This window comes from Pogona vitticeps, chromosome 10 (assembly GCF_051106095.1).
Source record: "Pogona vitticeps strain Pit_001003342236 chromosome 10, PviZW2.1, whole genome shotgun sequence".
Classification (NCBI taxonomy): domain Eukaryota; kingdom Metazoa; phylum Chordata; class Lepidosauria; order Squamata; family Agamidae; genus Pogona; species Pogona vitticeps.
The window spans coordinates 20,998,796-21,020,122 of record NC_135792.1 but is presented as its reverse complement, the minus strand read 5'-3'; the positions used below and the strand labels follow the sequence as shown (position 1 = coordinate 21,020,122).

Sequence of the window (21,327 nt, the reverse complement as noted above, 5' to 3'; positions counted from 1 at the left end):
AATGCCGGTGACATTGAATGTCCCTTTTATCTCACAGAGATAGTTTTGTGTGGCTGATGCTGGGGAATACAATATGGATAGCTCAGTGGTTTAGGTCTCTGGCTGCAAAGTTAGAGGCTGGGAGTTCGATTCCCCACCGGGCCTCCTTGAGAGGGGATGGACTTGATGATCCATAGGGTCCCTTCCCAGCTCTGTAGTTCAAAGGTTGTTATATTATGTATAGCTTGTGGGCCTTATTTGGCCCATGGCCATTTTTACCGCTCTAGCTGGCTCCACCAAAGCAGTGTTACCAGAATAAATGGTGTACAATTTCACTTAGAAAAGTAAACCTATGTTATAATCCATTTTATACTTCAGATGTTGCACATCAGATTTTCTTTGGGGATTTTTTTTTAAAAAATGGAATCTCTGAAGCCACTGGGAACTTGGCCAGTGGTCAAAGGTGGTGGAAAGGTAAAGGTAAAGGTTCCCCTTGACAATTTATCCAGTCATGTCCGACTCTAGGGGGTGGTGCTCATCTCCGTTTCCAACCCATAGAGCTAGCGTTTGTCCGCAGACAATCCTCTGTGGTCATGTGGCCACTAGACATGGAATGCTGTTTACCTTCCCACCAGGGTGGTACCTATTTATCTGCTCGCATTCTGCATTTTGCATGCTTTAGAACCGCTAGGTTGGCGGGAGCTGCGACAAACGACAGGGGCTCACTCCGTCGTGTGGATTCAATCTTACGACTACAGGTCTTCTGACCTTGCAGCGCAGAGGCTTCAGCGGTTTAACCCACAGCACCACCACGTCCCTCTAAAGGTGGTGGAAACAATAGTCTAAGTAAGGGGTTCCTAAACTGTGTGCAGTGTCACCATGGGGCACTGCCAAACCCAGGAAGAATGATTTTCAGAACATACTTGCACAAGTAATGTGAATGGCAAAAAAAAGGAGAAAAAGAAAAAGAGAAGAGAAAACTCTGCTGTGTTTGTTGGTTTGCTGCATCAAATGGCATGAACCAGAAGCATCACAGGGTTATTTGTATCTTTTTAACATGACCAGCCCTGTGTTTGCTGCATGTGTGTGCTTTGCTGTCCAAAGAAAAGGCCATTCGTTTTGCACAAAGACATGTTTGTGCATGTTACGGAGACTTTAATGGGGAAAAAAATAGCCCTCCTGATCTCACTCTCAACTGGACTTGAAAGGAAACTCACTGGAGTTGAAAAATCCTTGTCAAGGTGTCTTGTCAAGTTGGAACAGGTGAAAAGTTTAGGATACATTCTTCAGGTAACTAGAAGATATATATTGGGTAGCCAGACTTCTTCAGGGTTTTAATGCTCTTTTTTCCTGATCATGATTCCAGTCACAGAGGTACACCAGAGTTACCATATTTTTCTGTGTATAAGACTATACTTTTGTCTAAAATCTTTAGACTAAAAATTGAGGATCGTCTTATATGCTGAAGTAAGCTGAGGATAGAACAAAAACAAGTGGAGGGGAAAGCAGGGATCAAAGCGATCCTGCAGCACTTTGATCCCTTTCCCCCTACACTTGCCAAGCCCCACTTATTTTTCTTAATTTTGGATTAGAAAAGTGCCTTCAGCCTGTGACATTCTTATACACGGAAAAAATACGGGTAAATCAGTTTCAGAGCTGCTGTCATAAGTCTTCATTCACTGTTAACCACAACTGACCCATAGGGTCCAGCATCCATTTTAATTTCATTGTCTTTTCCTCAGACGACTGTAATTAACAAGCACGTTCTTTTTTTTAAAAAGTTGGTCAACAGGTGATTGGAGTGTGTGCAGCCAATCATGTGGTGGAGGGCAGCAAACCCGTCCAATCCAGTGTCTTCAGAAGAAAGCTTTTCAGAAGGATGACATTGTGGCGCATGCTCTTTGCCCAGTGACGACCCCAGCACAAATACAAGCATGTAATACACAGGACTGCCCACCAGAATGGAGTCCCGGCCCATGGTCACAGGTACTTAAGACAAAGGCTTTAGTTCATTTCCCACTGTTCTTTTACAGAGAGATCTCTTGAACTAGTCCAGAAGTCCGTCTCATCTTAGAAACCTTAGATCATTTTATTTCCAGTCCATGTAATTTTTCCCTGATTGTTTTCTTTCATCTTGTTTCGTACAACAAAAACAGAGACAGATTTCCATCTAAACTGAATATGCCACCTTAACGTATGCATCTTTCCTGCACCGTCCCCGAAAATGCACCTTTTAAAATGCATATTATCCTTGTCATATGCATGTGTGCATGCATTTTTCTTTACAGCGTGCAGTTTGGAGTTAAGAACAATACTGCAAAATTTGGGGGCAGGTGCAATTCAGTTGTTAGCTTTGTATTCATGTATCAGGTTAGTGTATGTAATAAAGTGGAAATAGTGCCATATCAGGGATGAGCAAAGTGCAACTCAAGAACTATACATTTCTCCCGTGTTCCCAGACACACAAACACATGTTTTGTCCTTAGAAAGACCCCTGGCACCCAGTGGGAGATACAGGCAGTGATTTTGCCAGATGTTTTCTCACTGGCCTTTTTTAGAATCAGAATGGTTCCCCCCCCCAAAAAAATAAGTGGAAAATGGCTTTTAAAAATTAGCAATAATTATTTAGGAGAGATATTGGGAAGCGAGGGGAGAAGGCCATCTTTCTGAGACCCAAGAAACATTTGTGTCCACAGTGTTGTGTGTCCTGCAGATGTAGGGAAGAAGACCTCTGAAAGGACAAAAAAAGAGAGACCTAAAATGATCAGTTGTTGTAGTGCTTACAGAAGGCCTGCATGTCCTGTTGTTGTTTAGTTGTGTCCGATTCTTTGTGGCCCCATGGACCAGAGCACACCAGGCCCTCCTGTCTTCCACTGCCTCCCGGAGTTGGGTCAAATTCATGTCAGTCGCTTTGGTGACCCTGTCCAGCCATCTCATCCTTTGTTGTCCACTTCTCCTCTTGCCTTCACACTTTCCCAACATCAGGGTCTTTTCCAGGGAGTCTCCTCTTCTCATGAGATGGCCAAAGTATTGGAACCTCAGCTTCAGGATCTGTCCTTCCAGTGCATGCCCTGGTGGCCTCCAAATCCCATAATCATTGACCATTGGTTGTGATGACTGGAGCTTATGGTAGTTGTCATTCAGAACATCTCCAGCTTGATGGGAATTAGAGAATTAGACCTGATAAGTAGAAAGGGTTTTTATTAGGTTTCAGAAGCAAATACATCCTACCCTCTCACCCTGCAAAAGGGAGATCTTCATTGTGAGAGAAGTGTGAACATCCAAAACCATGATGGATGTTGTCTTTGATAAGGTATCATTTCAAAGAACTAAATATCACATTGCACTTAAACACCACACTTAGAAGCATAGCTGGTAGCAGAGAGCCTCAGGCAAATTCCAACTTACACACACACACACCTCTGATAGAAAAGTATTACAAGTCTGACTGCCTTCACACTAAAATGAAACACACAATTGGTATTTTGTAACATTGCCAAGGCCGGCATACCACACATATTTATTAAAGTGAATGCGCTGATGTAAAAACCATCTGCCATAATCTAAAAATCAGCTGTAAAAGTGAGAAAGAAAGAAAAAAATGTGTTGTGGGTTTTGTTTGTTTCCTTGCTTAATGAGCATTTCAGGTGATGGAGGTATCTTAGATTCCTGAGCGCATGGTGCCATTAGAGAGAGGTAGAAACCAGGACGTTCTATCTGAATAACCCAAAATAGATAATGATGGTTTACCCAAGGGAAATCTTGGGAAAAGGACCCAAATATGCCTCCCTGAGAGTTTTGAAGGCCCATGTTGGGGCTTACATTTCTGATTCTGATGGTCCTGAAAGATCGTCACCCCATCTGCCCAACACCACCTGTGCTGCCGCCAGTTTGGGCTGGTGAACAAATTTATCTCTTTGGTTTCCAAAAGATTCAGGGAAGTGAAGGGTCCCTTGCAGGGGAGGGTGGCTCCAGCTGTTACCCAGCAATACTCAGTTCTAATCTAGGCTCTGAAGGAGATGACTAAACTTGAGTACAGACTTTAGCATAGTACAGAGTCACACAATGTATTCAGTATTAGGAAACCAGGCAAATCGGGGTGGGGTGGGGTCACTGCCTGGATAGGTGAATCTCCCAACCCAAACCCTGAGGACTACACTGAATTTCACAAGTAAGCAAAAGTAGGATTATGACCTGTCTAAAAGTAGAATAATGGCCGGTCTTGAGGCTTTTTTTAGTTTACTATTCTTCTGTGACATGGCAATGCCAGCATCAGTTTCTAATGTCAGACTTTCTTCCAATTTCATAAAGTGCTCCAAAACGTGTGGAAGAGGCATCGTGAAACGTGACATTGTCTGCAAAAGCGTAGGAGTTTCCACAGTGAAAATCCTGCCCAAGGAGATGTGCAACCGGGAAACAAAGCCAGAGACGCAACAGATGTGTGTTTTGGGAAGGTGTCCTAAGAACGATCGGCTCCAGTGGGTGATTTCTGCTTGGAGCGAGGTAAGATCACAGGCAAGCTCAGCCCAGTTCTGAGAGACTGGCCGGAAACAGTCTTGTGTTTGTTCACCTTGGAATTTGTGCTTTGTATTCAAAGGACTGGCAGGATTTTCTGCCATTAAGACTTCCGTTAGCAGAAATGTGCTAGTGAATAATGTTCTTTTTATGATAAACCTGAATGGCAAGGGGGTTCTTTTCTTATTTAGAAAGGCATTGGGGCACATGGCACAGCCTGTCCCCCCCCCCAATAAAAGGAACAACAACATCAAGTTTTAGTGAAACTCTAGAAGAATCCTAGAGAATCCTTTACAAATTCTCCCATATTGCATCACTGGCAATCAGCTGATAACCTAACAGCCACAATCGTGTTGATTAGCTATGCTGGTGGAAGTGCACTGCCATAAATCCCAGCAGAGACCTCTTGTGTATATTTTTCAGTGAGTGTACTTTTTTGTGTGTGTGTTTGTATTTTTCAATGCATATTGGCACTCCCCCCCCCACAAACTTTAGAAGAGTAGGGCCTGTAGAGTCTAAACACTTTCAGGTTTGTGAAATATACATTTTGTGAGACATCACTGAAGTATCAGCAGAACTGATGTCTTTAATAGAAAGGAAGAATGCCTGGTAAAGTGCAGAGATCTTCATGTCAAAAATCACTTAAAAGGAATAGGAAGGAGGTAAGTTCTGGGAGAGCCATTGCCCGTCATTGCAGACATACCTGATCCATCTAGACAAGGGTGGGAAATATGCAGCATGTAGGCCACATACAGCATAAACCCAGAGGGAAAATGTAGCCCCATATACAGTGGTGCCTCGCTAGACAGTTACCCCACATGACAGTTTTTTTCACTAGCAAAACAGTGATTCCTGTGGGGGAATTTCGCTGGACAATGTTTGGTCCCTGCTTCGCAAACCAGTTTTCGCTAGACAATGATTTTGACAGCTCCGTCCGTGCTCACAAAACAGATATTTTCGGGGAACTAAGCTTTGCAAGACAGCGATTTAAACAGCTGATTGGCAGTTCGCAAAGTGGCTTTCCTATGGCTGATCTTCGCTAGACAATGACGATTCTTCCCCATTGGAATGCATTAAACAGGTTTCAATGCATTCCAATGGGGAAATGCTTTCCACTAGACATTTATTTCACTAAACAGCGATTTCAGTGGAACGGATTATCATCATCTAGCGAGGCACCACTGTACATGTGTGTATAGGAGGTCACAGGAGTGGATGTGGTTCTCCAAGTCCAGGCATGGACATCTACAGTTCATGGACCTCTGGAGACTGGCCTTAACTGCTCTGGGTCAGCCTCATAATCTTGCCAGCTACCAATGGAGTTAGTTATTCCGTGTCACTTCCATGGATTTCCCTCCACAGTGTTCCGTCACCTGTGGCCCAGGCATAAGGAGACGAGAAATGCAGTGCAGCGAGAAGAGCATCAGTGGCAAGCTGATCACTTTCCCACAGCGACGTTGCCGAAATCTTAAGAAACCGAACATTGAACTGGAAGAAGTGTGCAACAAAGGAGCATGCCCTTTACACTATTTGTATACCAGAATATCAGGGTGGTATTCTTCACCTTGGCAGCAGGTAAGAGAATGGGATCCTGACCCAGTGTTTCATTCATCGGTAGATCACGGGTGGGCCAAGTGTGACTCTTCAGATATTAGTTGACTACAGCTCCCATCATCCTTTACTAGGGCTGGAGGGAGCAGAATGACATCTTACCCAACTCTGTTCTAGAGCAGTAATTCTTGGGTGATTCTTGGACTGTCATTCTCAGAAACTCTGGCCAGCACAGCTAGTGGCAAAGGCTTCTGGGAGCTGCAGTGCAAGAATACCTGGGTTGGGAATTACTACTCTAGAGGAAAGTACATTTGAGCACTCTCAATACATTATTGAAAGGAAGAGAGCAGCTTGTTGTTACCGCAGAATGGGAGCACTTTGGTTCTCCACTCTATCGAGAACTTACGTACAAGCAGCTGTTCATACACAGCTGCCTGCCAACGGCAGCCGATGCATGGACATTTCCTTAACATCTCTATTGCAAAATGGTACCATGCAGGAAGGATTTAACCAGACAGCAGCCCAAGACTGATTTTCTACCTGAGATGGAGCAGCAAATGGTGTTTGTTTCCCATTGTTCACTCAAGCCTAGATGCAAAGCCAAGCAAGTTACTTAGAACATGAAATAGGAGTTCCTGCAAATACATTCCATCCCAGGCAGTGAAATGATAATGATGTGACATCAAGTCCGTTCTGATTTATGGAGACCCTTTTCTAGGTTTTCCGGGTCGAGAATATGCAGAAGTGGTTTCCCATTCCCTCTTCTGGGGACAACTCAGGACTGTGCAGCTTGCCCAAGGTCACCCAAGCTGGCTTTACTCCCAGGAGGCACAGTGGGGGAATCAAACTCCCAACCTCTGGCTCCACAGCCAGATACCTAACTCACCGAGCTATCCAGCAACTTACCCCAGGCATTAGAATTAGAAAAATAACATAGCATGTAACTGACACTATGCTACCCTTTTCACAAGTCTGCCTCCTTGTAGGGTTAGACTTGGCCAGATTGCTAAAGTATGTGCACATTGCTTGCAGGAACGAGAAGTACTAGCAGAGAGGCAATAATAACAGCAGCATCATATTGGCATAAGATTCATTTGTCTAGAAAACAAAGAGAGCTACTTATATAACCATGTTCCTGCTGTTACTTCTTTGCTACGTTCCATGTTCCTTTCCATATCATTCGTCAGATGGCTGTACTGTAGTTGAACCAGGACACATCTCTCTGTGCAGGGTCCTTAGGGATCTGCAGAGACTGTCTGGAATTCTTTAAATCGTTTGATTGATTCCTGGGATCGGGCTGTATTTGTTTCCAGTCTCGCAAACAGGCTTCTGTATTTTGGGAACTGGCTTGGCTTGTATGACTCAGATATCCCCGAGACAAACATTTCTTGGCCATACAGATATGCAACTTTACCACGAAGCTTTGTAATTAGACAGGAGCCGTGCCATTTGTCTTGCACAGTTGATGTTCATGGATAGATTCATGGACAGCTTCAGTGTTTCAAGGGGTGCTGCAAAAATAAAAGCAGAGTGTTCCTATCGCTTGCAATAACTCAATTTCCCACTCCTGCCATGTCTAGCACAGCAGGAAAGTTCCTAAAATGTCTTCACTGCCCTGGGGATATAAATTGCCTTGGATAAATAAATAAACAACACTTTTAAGTGCCTGTCTTTCCACACTTAAATATGTGCTCAGAATCAGGACATGCTACAGGGCTGGCAACTTCCAAGACTCGGCAGTGAGGGAGAGCAGATGAAGACTTCTGAAGGAGAGAGACTATATTTCAGCGTTAGGGCACATAATTCATCTTCTGTCAACATTCACTATTAAACATTTCCAATTCCAGAGTTTTAGGCAGCAAGTTGGTCTGTGTGTGTTGGGGAGACCTGCCTGTACGATCCTGGAGTATTATTTTGACCAAAGCTGCCCTAGATGAACCAATGTTCTGACTCCAGATAAGGCTGTTTCATGATTGGGTTTGAAAGCTTGGAGTTTATTGTCGTCTGCAGCTGTGAAACACTGAGCCAGTAGTGTTAAATCAGATTGCCAATGGAACAAAGTTGACTTCCATCTCAGTCTTAACTCTATTTACTTGGGAATAAAGCACTATAGCTGAAATCCAATAGCAAGTCACAACTAAAGTAAGCCTATTGAATCAATGGAATTTACAGAGGAGTTGATTCACCATATCCCCACTAATTTAATGAATCTACTCTAGTTATGACTTACTGCTAGGTTTTCAACTGATAAGGTTCGCTGCTAATAAGGGTGGCTTCATAGACTCATAAACAGAGATGCCCACAAACCACTGGTTTGGCAGTTCGTGCTGGTTTCTCCTTCAGATGAACAGGCTTTTCTGCCCTGCCTCCTCCAGGCACTGCCTCTGAGTGGGCACCTGCCAGAGGAGGCAGGGCTGGGAAGCTCCGGACGCCTGTACATCTGAAGGACAGATTGGCATAATCTGCCAAATCCTGTCCCTTCTCGCAATCTCCCGGCCCAAAGGTCAAATTCCCAATTTATTTATATTTTTGTCTATCTGATTTTTCGATGACCAGCATGTTTAGAAGTTGATCTGTTCGGTTTGCTTCCATCTTGTATTTTAGTATAGATATTATTACATGTTTAGGTTGATTTTTTTTCTTGCTTAAGGTCTTATTTCTCATGATTATTGAATTGCAGATTATGTTGTGGATGTTCCTATTGTAAGCAGCCCAGAGTAGTGTCCGGGCCACTAGATGGGTGGACCAAAAATTTGAATGAATGAATGAATGAATGAATGAATGAATGAATGAATGAATGAATGAATGAATGAATGAATGAATGAATGAATTCTTCCGACGATGGTTGTAGAGGTCAGTGTGAAATCTATGCCAGACTATTCACAGTGGAGAAGACCTTATGAAGAACAGATGAAAATGTTTGGTGATTCAAAAGCTTGGTTGATTCAAAGGACCACTATTACTGGGACAAACCCTTATGTTTTCACCCTCCTTGCAGTGTACTGTGACCTGTGGAGGAGGGGTGCAAACACGGAGGGTGCAGTGTCTCCGCCAGGGTCAGCCAGCCACAGGTTGTCTGCCTCATCAAAAGCCTGCCGTGTCTCGAGCCTGCAATACAAACTTCTGCCTTGCTCCTGAGAAAAAAGGTAACAATGCTGTACATTTCAAAGGCAAATCCATACCGGAATGAATCCCTCAAGCTTTTCTTGTTTCTCAGAGTTGATGCACAATAACCATTTATACCTGAATCTCTGATTTCTTAAAGCTATTCTGTCAGACTTAGAGCTGTGCACAAATGCCATTTTGAAATTCTCCATTATCTTTGTAGGCAGAAAAAAGTAAGGTACAGGAACAATGTCACGAAATTTTGTGTTGAATTTTACTTACTTACTTACTTACTTACTTACTTACTTACTTACTTACTTACTTACTTACTTACTTACCTCCCTCCCTCCCTCCCTCCCTCCCTCCCTCCCTACCTACTTGTTTGTTTGTTTGTTTGTTTGTTTGTTTGTTTGTTTGTTTGTTTGTTTATTTGTTTATTTATTTATTTATTTATTTATTTATTTATTTGCAATAGCAACTGGGTTAGTGAATAGTGATAGAATGTAATGCAGCCCTCCTCGGTAAGCTTGAAGTACAAACTCATACCTTATTACTTACTTTTATTATTATTATTATTATTATTATTATTATTATTATTATTATTATTATTATTATTATTATTATTATTATTATTATTATTATTATTATTATTATTATTATTGTTGTTGTTGTTGTTGTTGTTGTTGTTGTTGTTGTTGTTGTTGTTATTATTATTATTATTATTATTATTATTATTATTATTATTATTATTATTATTATTATTATTATTATTATTATTATTATTATTATTATTATTACCATAGTCTCTCAAGACTGAAGGATGCCTATGCACACATTATTATTATAAGCATAGGTCAGCATAATTAGATATGCAAGATTAAAATACAATAATAAATTGTATAATATTTACAATCACTATAAAACAGACTGAAATTCAAATTAAAATTGAGTATGAATTCTAAATCTGATTACTGAAGTAATTTAATCATCCGTTTTCTTACTGTGCAGAATTTTGCAGCCTTAGCTGTAGAGATGGCTCAAGGGTTCATGCTGGTTCAGCGGATGGCTGAACAGGGGTTCTGCGGTTCGGTGCCCCACCTCCTCCGTTGGGCACTCACTCAGAGGGGGCTGCTGGAGGAGGCAGGGCAGGGAAGCTCGGATACTGCTTCCAACCACCAAAGAGGGCAGGGCATCAAACCAGGGAACACCTGTTTGGCTATCTCTGAGGATGCAGAGAGGAGAAAAGAGATGTAGAACGTATCGGGTCTACCTGTTTTGAAGTTGGGGACAAGCTCCAAAATGGTCTTCCCTTCTCTTTCTGGAGGAGTAGGAAAAAACATCCCAGAATGTTTCTCAGAAAAATCTCTGCTGAGAATCTCAGCTCAGCAGCAGTTTTCATCCACCAGGATTCAGCATGTTCCTCAAATTGCTCAGTTTTGAGGGGTTATGTTAGAAACATTTTTTAAAACTCTACTGAAGATGGTTATAACACTACTACTTCCCTGTAAGCCTTGCAGTGAGTGGGTACAAGGAAGAAACACGTTGTGCTCAGCTTCAGGAAGAAGATGATATTAATGGCTCTTGCTCGATTTGCCCTCAGCCTTTTGGAATTTATGCACTTCTCTCTTCCTTCTGTTACACATCCCTCTCTTACTCTCCAGTTTCCTTGAGTGTTCACGCTTTTTGATCTTTCTTTTGGGAAAGATATCTTTCTCTAGGCTGGGGCTGGGGGAGGGGACTTACGGCTGCTTCAGAGATTGATGGATACTCCTCAGGCACCTCAAAAGTAAAGTAAATACAAGAATCCTGGCACTCATCCATCAGTATTTTTCCTCCTTTGAAATTCTTTTTGAAGGGGATTTCTTTGTGTCAAATTAAATAGCAATGATTGAAATATTCCTTGGAAATTCTTTGCATAGCAATTATCTCGACTAGTGGAGGAATGAAGCCACGTCACCAACATTATCACCAACAAGGTCCTGGGATAGCAATCATGTGAAGAGTTGTTGTGTCCATTTATGAGTGTTTCTTGTTAGTCGTTGTTGAACACTTGGGGTGTCTTTATCAAAATTTAAGTCATTTCGGAGGATCTTGGGTGACATGAAAGATTCGTCTGTGATTGGTCATTCCATGATGGTCCCAGGTCAAACTTTTTTGCACATCTCGTAAAGTTTCATCTGCACCAACAAAGAGCAGCTCACGTGGGTATCTGCAACCTTACTCTATTAAAATGGGGATGGTGGTTGTAGAATCTAGGATCATCTCCATGCAAACCATACATGCTTTCACTAAATTATAATTTGTCCAAAAACCTATCAAGTGAATTGTTCAACATTCTGCTCTCCAGCCTACTGCCTATACTAGGAGGCAAAATAGTTAACACAATGCCAGTTGGAGGCCCCTCAGACCTGAAGCACCCAAGCTGTAGACCCCAATACATAGAGCAGATCCACCAGCCAGAGGTATCTAAATCTTTCCTGCCTACCTTTTTCCCCTTTGGGTCAGGAAATGTCAAAGCAGAAGAGTCTGTTTCTCCATGGCTGGCTTGCTCATCACATTTGTCACATGTTGGCCAAATATTGAGTTGTATCCCCAAGGAACTCGAGGTGGCTTACAAAATACTTGAATAGCAACTAAATTTTTAAAAGGCAAGAAATGACACTATTATAAAGCAGCATGCATAATGTTGTATTAAAGCCAATGAATATTTTAAGACAATTTAAAAATACGTTTTTTGTTTTGTTTTGTTTGGAGAAGATCAATATCCCCAGGCAAGAATTTTTTTTCCTTAGTGTGCTAACCTTGGCCAGACTGGGCCGAAGGGCAAGATCTTGGAAGGCTGAAGCACAAAAACAAAGCCGACCGAGGGAGCCCAGAATCAGCATGAAGGCTACATGGAGTTTTCGGGAGCAGAATCCTAATTCAGGCCCAAAAAAGCAAAATTCAAGAGCAGTCTAGAATAAAAATGGCCCAGCCATGCAAAAAAAGAAACAAGGGAAGTCCAAGAAGCCTAGCCAAGCGGTCCAAAAGTCATGCACAGCAAGTGGTCTGCAGTCAAAGGATCAGGATACAAAGCAAGCAGTGTCTGAAGCAAGAAGAGTTATCATCAAGGACAAAGTCACAATCCTGAACTAAGGTTTATATAACAGAGTTATATAATTGGAACCCACCCAGTGTTCAGCTTCAGACACTTGGCCAGCTAGGAAGAACACACAGCCATAGAATTAGCATGCTGTTTTCCCTGGGAAGAGGGCTTTCCCTCAAGGTTACCCCTGCTCTTGAGGAGACTTCTTTCCCTGAAGATCCTTTCTCTGTCGCTGAGCGCTCTGCCTGGGGGAAAATCTAGCCTGATCCAGGGCCCTTATCCAGTAGCATCATCACAGACTGAGAGGCAGTTATGCATCCTCCTTTGATTCAGGTGCAGAGCCCCCTTCTTCTAGGAGTTCAGACCCCCTGCCCTACAAAAGATCCGGGGCCTGTAGAATCCAGCATTGCCTTCTCAGCTTTGAGGGGGTCCAGAACATCTGTGCTGGAGGACTCATCCAGTGGGACTGTGACACATGGCAACTGATCAGATGGTAAATGCTCATCTGACCAGAGAGTTCTTTATCTGTTGGCAGAAACGCAACAGGGGGAGTCAACCTCACTTCTCTTGAGGAATCAACAGATAGTTTACTGCCTGATAGCATTCCTTCCTCATTCATTACAATACCATATACATGTTTTTTGTGTACATGTCTACACACACACACACTTCCTACCAGTGAGTGAATTATGCATTCATTTCCATCCCCCCCCCGCCGCCATTCTGTCTTAGGCAAATATGTTTATGATGACTAAGAAACATCACTTAAAAATAATCTAACAAAACACCATTGAAATCATCACCATAATCAGTTCCCACTCGTAAGTGTTTCAATGGCCAGATTGAAAAAGGCCTCACGCATGCTGATGGGGCAATGGAGTAGCATGGCAGAATGGGTATAGGGTCCAACTATCATGACATGGCCTTCCTAAAAGCAGCCAAAGTGGAAACGGATCACAGTGCCAGGAGCAAAACAAGAAAAAGACATGTCCTGCATGCCCATCAGGTGGGCTTCTGCCTGAGGTGGCCTTCTCAAGATGACCACTTTTGAGGACCATCATATTTAGACACACTCATACTCCAGCAGTGCCTTTTAGCTTTGAGTTTGGGTTTCTTTATTTTCTGTCTCTCTGCTTTTAACACCCCAATTTCTATATTGGTATGATCTTTTCCCCTTCTTTTTCCTCTAGCCGGATTCCTTACTTGGTGCCTGTTATTCATTTTCCTTCAGCCTGGTCCTTTCCCCTTCCCTACAGCTGTAGAAGTGCATTTGACTTTATTGTAAATAGGTCTTCGGGACCCTGGAGATCAATTATCTCTTTGCTGCGCTTTAAGTCTCTGTCTCCACCAGTGAGCACGGCCAGCTGTGCTGGACCTGTAGTGAAGCCAATCACTCACAATTACCCACCACACAGTTCCAGCCCAGTGAGTCATTGGGGAGAAATCATTGGAAAGAAATGAGCCTTTCAGGGAGAGTTAACATGCTTCCTTGGACAAGCTAAGTCTGGTCCTCTGCTCATTTTTCCTCATTTTCACCAACTCTATTTGGGACTGTAATTCATAGCCTATAAGTCAGCTCAGTTCTCTTGGAAGTAGAAAGAAAATATTACTGAAAGGAAAGTCATGCATTCCATTGGCTAGGCCAAAGATAAAAGAGCAAGCTTCCCATTGAATAGATGTGTTTTTCCCCCCTATGAAATTGATGTAACTGGATAGAGACAGTTCAGAAGAACATGAGAAATATTGGAGGCTACATTACACAGATACAATGGTTGGATAAGCACTTTAATTGGCTCCATCCTATAGAATTCTGGAATTTGTAGTTTAGTGGGGTACTTGGAATTCTGTGCTGTAGTTCAGTGTTATGGACTAACCAGTGTTTCTCAAGCTTGGGCATTGCATCTTGGACTGCAATGCCAGAAGCCTCCATCACCAGCTGTGCTAGCCAGGGTTTCTGAAAGTTGCAGTTCAAGAACACCTGGGTTACCCAAAGTTAGGAATCACTGAACTAGACCTTCCTGGCAAACTACAGATCCCAAGATCTGATGGAATTATGCCCTCAAAAATGGTATTAAATAACATAGTTTTATATTGTGCTTCTGGGTGAATACATGGATGCAAAGCCATGTGGGTTTCCCCACCATACAGATTTGTCTTGAGGAAAGTGAAATACATAGGCTTTCTTCTACCAAAAAGTTATTAAAGATGAAGGAAAATTTTTTGGAACTTTGAGCCCCAGAACTTATATGTTCTATCAATGGTTAAGTGAGATTTACAAATGAGATGTTTTCTTCTGGGCCATCGTTTTTAAACTGTTGTTCCAAAGTATATGGGATTGTCTGTCTTTCTCTCTGTATGTTGAAAGGATTAAAAAAAAAATATCCAAATCCTTTCCCCTTTTCTTTACAATAAGCTCTAGCAGTAGTTGGGCTTTTCACATTTTCCAGTAAGAAGTTAACTTAGCCATAAATCTTTCTGAGCCTCACTTCTCTGCTTTAATGTTCCTAGTCTTTTTAAAAAAAATATGTTTAAATTTATAGAGTATCCACCTGATTCATTATTATGTGCTTTAAGAACAAAATGCAAAGTATAAATCAAATCTGACAGTACAGCAGGATGATTTGGCCACAAGATATTTTAAACCAATTGAACTTGTGAACATCATCTTCAAAGTAGAGATGGGCATGAATTCAGTCATGTTGTGTTGTACAATGATGGCTGTGAGGCAGCACAGATGCCACACGGACCCTCCCCTCCCCCTGAGGGCCAGCTGGCCCACTCACCATCCATTCTTCTCTGGTAGTGCTCCATTTTGGTCAGGAGCTCCCTCTGCCCTTCCCTGCCTCCTCCAGCAGCCGACCACTCTGACAAGGAAGTGGGACAATGAGTTGTTGGCTGTGGTGCCATGCTGACAGCTTCATAAATGTGGCACAACTCAATTTGTGCCCATTTCTACTTCAAAGTAAATGAAATGCAGGACTAGGTTCCTACAACCTCCCTAGACAGTTGTTTTACTCTCCCCTCACCACTCTCAACCAGGCACACTGATGCTGCACTCTATGCAATGACATCCTAATTCACTGGGGGGTACAAGCTCTCAGATAGCAAGTACCCCCCCCAGCCATCCTTCAAAGCATCATAGCACTTTAAAGCAGCCCCATTATTTTGACATATGGGGCAGAAAATCCCCCTTACACATTCCACTTAGAACACTAAGATAGTGATAAAATGACTATCAGTTCTTTGGTGTCTCAAATCTGCTGCTCGTCTCTGGACAGTTGTTATATGGATGTAGAAAACATTTCTTACAGTCCAAGAAAACATATCAGTGCAATTGTATGTTTTAGGGATGAGGACCCGACCTTCGGGACTTGTAATGAAGTTGGACTTAAGTCACAGTGGTGACTTGACTCAGACTCGACTCGTGTCCCCCTCCCCATGACTTAGACTCAATTTGAAACCCACCCACCCCTCCCTAGATTAGGCCCACTGAATCCATGGAACGTGTGGAGGAAATGATACATCAAATTCCCACTGATTCAGTGGGCATACTCTATTTGGGACTCATTATTGGATTTTAGCCCTTGTGTAACAGTACAGCCCTTCGATTAGCTTATTTATTTATTTAAATTACTGCAAGCGGAGTTTCCTTAAGAGAGGACTACTGGATTTTTTCCCTACTAATATCACATTGTCTCCGTCCACATTTTGCAAATTAGCCTGCTTTTTGTTTTCTTGTTGATCAGCTGAGAGATAATAACAGCTCCATTTGCATCTCTGATGTTTTAGGCATGGAATTTGTAAAGATTTGAATGTTTGGAGAGATAATACTGCAAGAGAAAGAAACACACAATTGCCTTCATGAGTAATTTGACCCTTAATTACACATAGATCTGAGCTCACTGCAAATTTTGCTCACTGGCACTCTGACCCTACCTGCTTAGCTTCTCTCTCCACCCAGTTTTGGTTCTTACTCCACCCATTGCTACACAATGGAGCTTGACAGGTATTGACTGAGGCAACCAATGCAACAAGAGAAAAAAGCTCAGTCTCCCAATGAAAACTAGCAAATGTAAGCATTTAGATTATCTCAAGAATGAGCTTTTTATCTGCAAAGTAGACTAGGAGAAGTTTGTGGATCAAGCAAGTAGGCATTTCAGAAGTACAGTAGAACCCCCATACCTGTGGGTTCAGTATCTATGGTTTCACTTATCCGTGGTCTGAACATATTAAAAGAAAAAAGAAAAAACCCTAGAAATACATATTTTCATCGTGCATTTACCAGAACTGGCCACAAGATGGAGCAAGAGACCACTCTATGTATTATTTTTGTTTAAAATATAAAGCATGGTCTGTGGCTCTTTCTAATGGCCATTTCTGGTAATGCATGGTGAAAATTAATATTTCTGGATTTTTTTTTCTTTTACCATGCTATGTATAGTGTTCATTATTGCCCGTGGTTTTCAGTATCCGTGGGATGACTTGTAACCAATCCCCTGCAGATATGGGGTGGGGGGCTACTGTATTATATGTTCTCTGTAACTTTGCTATCTTCACAGAACACTTTCATTCCATGTCAGTGTGATTTGCATAAACAACGTGCTCTTGGGAGCAATTAAAGGCATAGATGCACACAGATTAAGTGGTCTATCATAAACTGTGATATTGGAGGAGATATTTGCAGGCACCATGGGTCATTAGGAGGACAAGTAAGTGGTTCTAGATCAAATCAAGCCTGAACTCTCACTGGAAGCTAACATGGCTGGTATTTTTCCATTTCAGATGATCCCTCTTGTGTGGACTTCTTCACTTGGTGCCACCTGGTCCCCCAACATGGTGTCTGCAATCACAAATTTTATGGCAAGCAATGCTGCAAATCCTGCACACAGAAAAACTGATAGAAGTGGTTTCAGTGTGATACTTCCATGGCGTGAGTCACTCTTTCAGGAGATGACAAATGTTCCGATAGGGCCAACTTAAGCCAAACATCACAGAAATTGCCGATGAAACAGACTAGGATATCATAGGTCAATATTTTGTGATGGTACAGATTTAAGTGATCAATGAGTGTAGAAGGACTGGATGACTACCAGACCACACAGGGTATTTTTGAACACTAGAAGATGTAATAATGTTCTGCCTTTCTTCAGTTTGTCTTCTCCAGTGTCTTCTGTTGAAGGTGGGGTGAAAAAAAAATCCCTGCTTACACCCATGGCCAAAGTCAGCCTCCAAAACGGAGTTACATATTTTTCATGGTGCTTCTACTTTACTCAAGAGCTTACACAGAGCCTGAGATCAAGCAGAATGAAAGCGCTATAAAAGAGACACGGTGGTTATTATGTGGCTACTATGACCATGCATTGCCATGCATAACATAGACATGAAGCTATCAACAGTAAGGACATGAGCTGCACTAGCAAGATAAACCAGAGGTGAAGAATCTTTGGCCCACCAGAGGTCTTGAAGTACGAACACATGCAGCAATCCTTTACCATTGGTGATGGTAGCAAGGCCTTCTAGGAACTGAAACCAAGAACTCTGGAGGCCCTGAAGTTCCTCATTCAGGATATAAAAGGTGCTTTTCTATTCCACTTGCTGCTGGGAAAGCAAGGGTTACATCTTGTAAGACATATAACTTTATTTTCTTCCCCTTTCTGCTTTGAATAGTAACTGAGGCATACTTTACTAACCACTTGAGGCAGGCACTCCTTGAGTTGATCATCCAGTAGAACACCACAGAGATTTTATTTATAGTTTTTTTTTTCCTGTGTAGGATAAGTGAACTAGAATGTCATACTTAAGTTAACTCATGAAACTCACACAATTGCTGTTATGCCTCGTTGTCGTTAGTGCTGAAACCAATTACTTGTCAGAATTTTAAAAATTTCACGAACATCTTGCATATGCTACTATTGAGCGTGGTTTTGAAAAACAGTGCCTCTTGGACTAATGGGGTGTCGTTTGTTGGAAATAAAGACGTGGGGGGGGGGGTTCTTCATAAACAAAACCTGAGGCTTCAAACATAAAATATATGTGGAAAAACCCAATTGTTGCTAAAAAAAATGGAAAACCCATTTGACCTGTTTTGGTGTGGAAGTTGCAAGGGGCAACATCAAGATATAAAAGAAAGAGAAATATGTGGTTCAGTTGTGATTGTTGCTTTAGTACAGTGGGTCCCTACCTTAGGTCCCCAGATGTTTTTGGAATAAAACTCCTAGAAGTCTTCACCACTAACTGTGCTGATCAAGCTTTCTGGGAGTTGTAGTCCAAGAACATCTGAGGACTCAAGATTGGGAACAACTGCACTAGCATAACTGTCATCTTGATCCAAGCCATCGTTGCATAAACAGAAAGGATATTTGCTAATGCAAATTCAGTCAGTGGTTTTCCTCCCCCAATTCTTCCAACTTTTCTCCATTGAAAATGCTATTCTGGAGGGTCTGTCTGATGGGGAAAAAAGCAATCACTCGTCCTCTCATTTGATGTTTGTTTTTGTCAAGCCCTGCATGCTTTATATGAAGCAGGCACTTATGAAGACATTTGCAAATTTTAGTGAATGAACAAAATCCTTACATGCATTAGCCAAATTTAATTGATGCCTCTATTTGCAACACAGAGAGGGCCATATTATTCCTACCTACCATAAGATGTTAAAGACAAGCAAGTCCTTTTCTGTGTTCGAGAAAAAGAAGTGACAACTGTAATTAATATCATAAATATAAATGAATACCAGCAGTTCCAAATCTAGATTTTAAGAAACTGAGTACTCAACTACATGGATACACTCATTTGCTTCAACTTCTCCTAGAAGCTTGAAAGTTATTTAAAGAAGAATTAACTCCATAGTGTAGCTTTCCACAACTGAGGAATGGTAGTTATATGGTCTGTGACCCTGAGCATCATGTTAATTTTCATGCTGTTCTTAAGCAATATCATTTGCTTTTCCATCCAACAAATGAAGAAATTTGCAAATTCTGAAAAATGTTAGTAAAATCAAGCTGATTTTTTTTTTGTAAACATCCACTGCAGCCTCATAAGTGTCTTTTGCTCAAACAGAGCAATCTTTGAAGCTTGTGGTCAGTGCGACTGTGTCACCAGCCAGCAAAAGGCCAACACCGACTGGCACTATGGGTCACCAATTATTGTCACTACTACAGCGAATATTGTGGGATAGTAGCTGCACGGCACAGTGACAAAGGGATTCTTATGTCTGTTATGACATCCAAGAAAGATCTTTATTCACTTGGAGGTTGCTATGTTAGAGCAATCTGGGGTACCTGAAGTGACATATTGCAACAAAAGGGCAATTGACTGACAGCAAATAAAACAGTCTTTGCATGAGTTTGTATAAGATGCCTTTACAGATCTGTTTGGTTTGTCATTTCTAAAACAATGGCATAGGAATATGAAGGAAAGACCAGCCATGAGAGAGGATGCTTAATTAGATCTCAAAGTGTTGGAGAGACGCGATTCAGGCAGTTTTTGTTTTGTTTTAAGGAACATAGACATTTCAAAGAACTCTTATGATTGCAGACCAGACATAAAACAAAGCAACCCTGGGGGTAGTGAGTGAACTCCTGCTGTGACACTCACACATAAGTCTTCTTCTAATTAAACACCAGCATCTACCTTAGAGCTATGAACCTTCTATGTTTTTACTCAACCTTGTTTAGTATCGGCTCTTCCATGCTTCTGAAGGGTGCCTTTCTCCAGCCCTACCTGAATATGCCAGGATCTGATCCTCTGCATGCAAAGCATACATTCTGTCTCTGAACACAGTAACACACAGCTGTGTTTGTTTTTATGTCACATTCAGTCATTTTTGCTGCATTGCAAAGAGATGGGCATGCACTGTCAGTTTGGCAGTGGTGGCCATCCATTGAACCGCCAATTTGTGCCTGTATCCAGTTGTGAACATAGGATAGGCTTACTTTTGTCAAAGGGTGTAACTTGCAGCATCAGATTGCCCCCAGTTGAGAAGTCAACACTTGAGTTCCTTGTTGCATAATAAGTTGTGTGAGTGGTGCCCAGTGAGGAATACAAACGCCAACTTTTTAACTAACCACAATTGACCACTCAGATTTACACCATTTGATTTACAGTGGTGCAAATATGTAACAGAATTCGGGCAGATCTATTTTGCAAACTATAGCTTCAAGCTAGAGGGTGAGGATTTAAACAAATTAAATTCTTTCCTGCCAAAACACGTTTCACCAAATTGAGCGTTTGTCCTGTTGCAATTTTCTGAGAAACAGTTCAAAAGATACAAGGACTTTCTTTCCTTGTATCTTTCTACACAAACCCTCGGCTTCATTTGGTTAATGAACTTCCCTTTCACTACTTTGTAATGTATTATTACCGGATGAAAATAAGCCATATTAACACTAATGGTAGAACTTGGTCAACTAAAATTAGCAGTTGCTTTGGTACCAATTAAAACACAAACACACTCATCATTTAATTACTCAAGAAGTGATTCCTAGAACCACATCTCACTTCTAAATACCTTCTTGAACTAAAAATTTCTGGGGGACCATTGCCTCCTTGTCATAAATTCCAAGTTTTGTTTTAGAATTGTGTGGGTTTTATTATTTGATGTAAAAAAATAATTAATTTATTAATGTGTAGCTTTCCCTGACCCTCTTAAAAATGTCATCACTTGCTTCTCAAGCAAGCGGCAGCAATACAAAGGATTGTTACATAAAAGTATGGTTTAGGGTGTAAAAGTAAAAAAAAGCAAAGTATAAAGTGTACTATTTAATTATTTTATAAGTTTTTAAATAAGAAATACTCTGTTTCATTATGTTTGGTACCTGTACAAGTCTTGAATAAACTATGGAAGCTCTGATATCATCTGTGTCCATGTTTTGTGTCTTTTGTGCTGAAAACATATCCGTTAATGGCCAGAAGCCAACTGAATAATTATACACATTTCTGACTTACATTTCCTCCTCTTGATTCCATGATTGAATGAGCATCATAACGGGCAAAAGTTCAACCTGCCAAACTATCCACACAATTACACCTTCATATGGTGCATATGGTTGAAATGTATGGCAGAGCAAATCAACATTCTATAATGCAATTAAAAA

At 41.5% G+C, this 21,327-nt stretch overlaps 1 protein-coding gene across 2 annotated transcripts in view; it reads left to right on the top strand.

The window, feature by feature from the left end:
- Positions 1-19,847, top strand: part of ADAMTS18 (ADAM metallopeptidase with thrombospondin type 1 motif 18) — a 121,053-nt gene extending 101,206 nt beyond the window's left edge. For both annotated transcript variants that reach the window (XM_072980461.2, XM_020815279.3), the window contains 5 exons: positions 1,761-1,965; positions 4,291-4,482; positions 5,857-6,069; positions 9,044-9,191; positions 17,018-19,847. In XM_072980461.2, the coding sequence (XP_072836562.2) occupies positions 1,761-1,965; positions 4,291-4,482; positions 5,857-6,069; positions 9,044-9,191; positions 17,018-17,133 (874 nt within the window). In that variant the 3' untranslated portion in view covers positions 17,134-19,847. The remainder of the gene's footprint in view (positions 1-1,760; positions 1,966-4,290; positions 4,483-5,856; positions 6,070-9,043; positions 9,192-17,017) is intronic.
- The last annotated feature ends 1,480 nt before the right edge of the window (positions 19,848-21,327 follow it).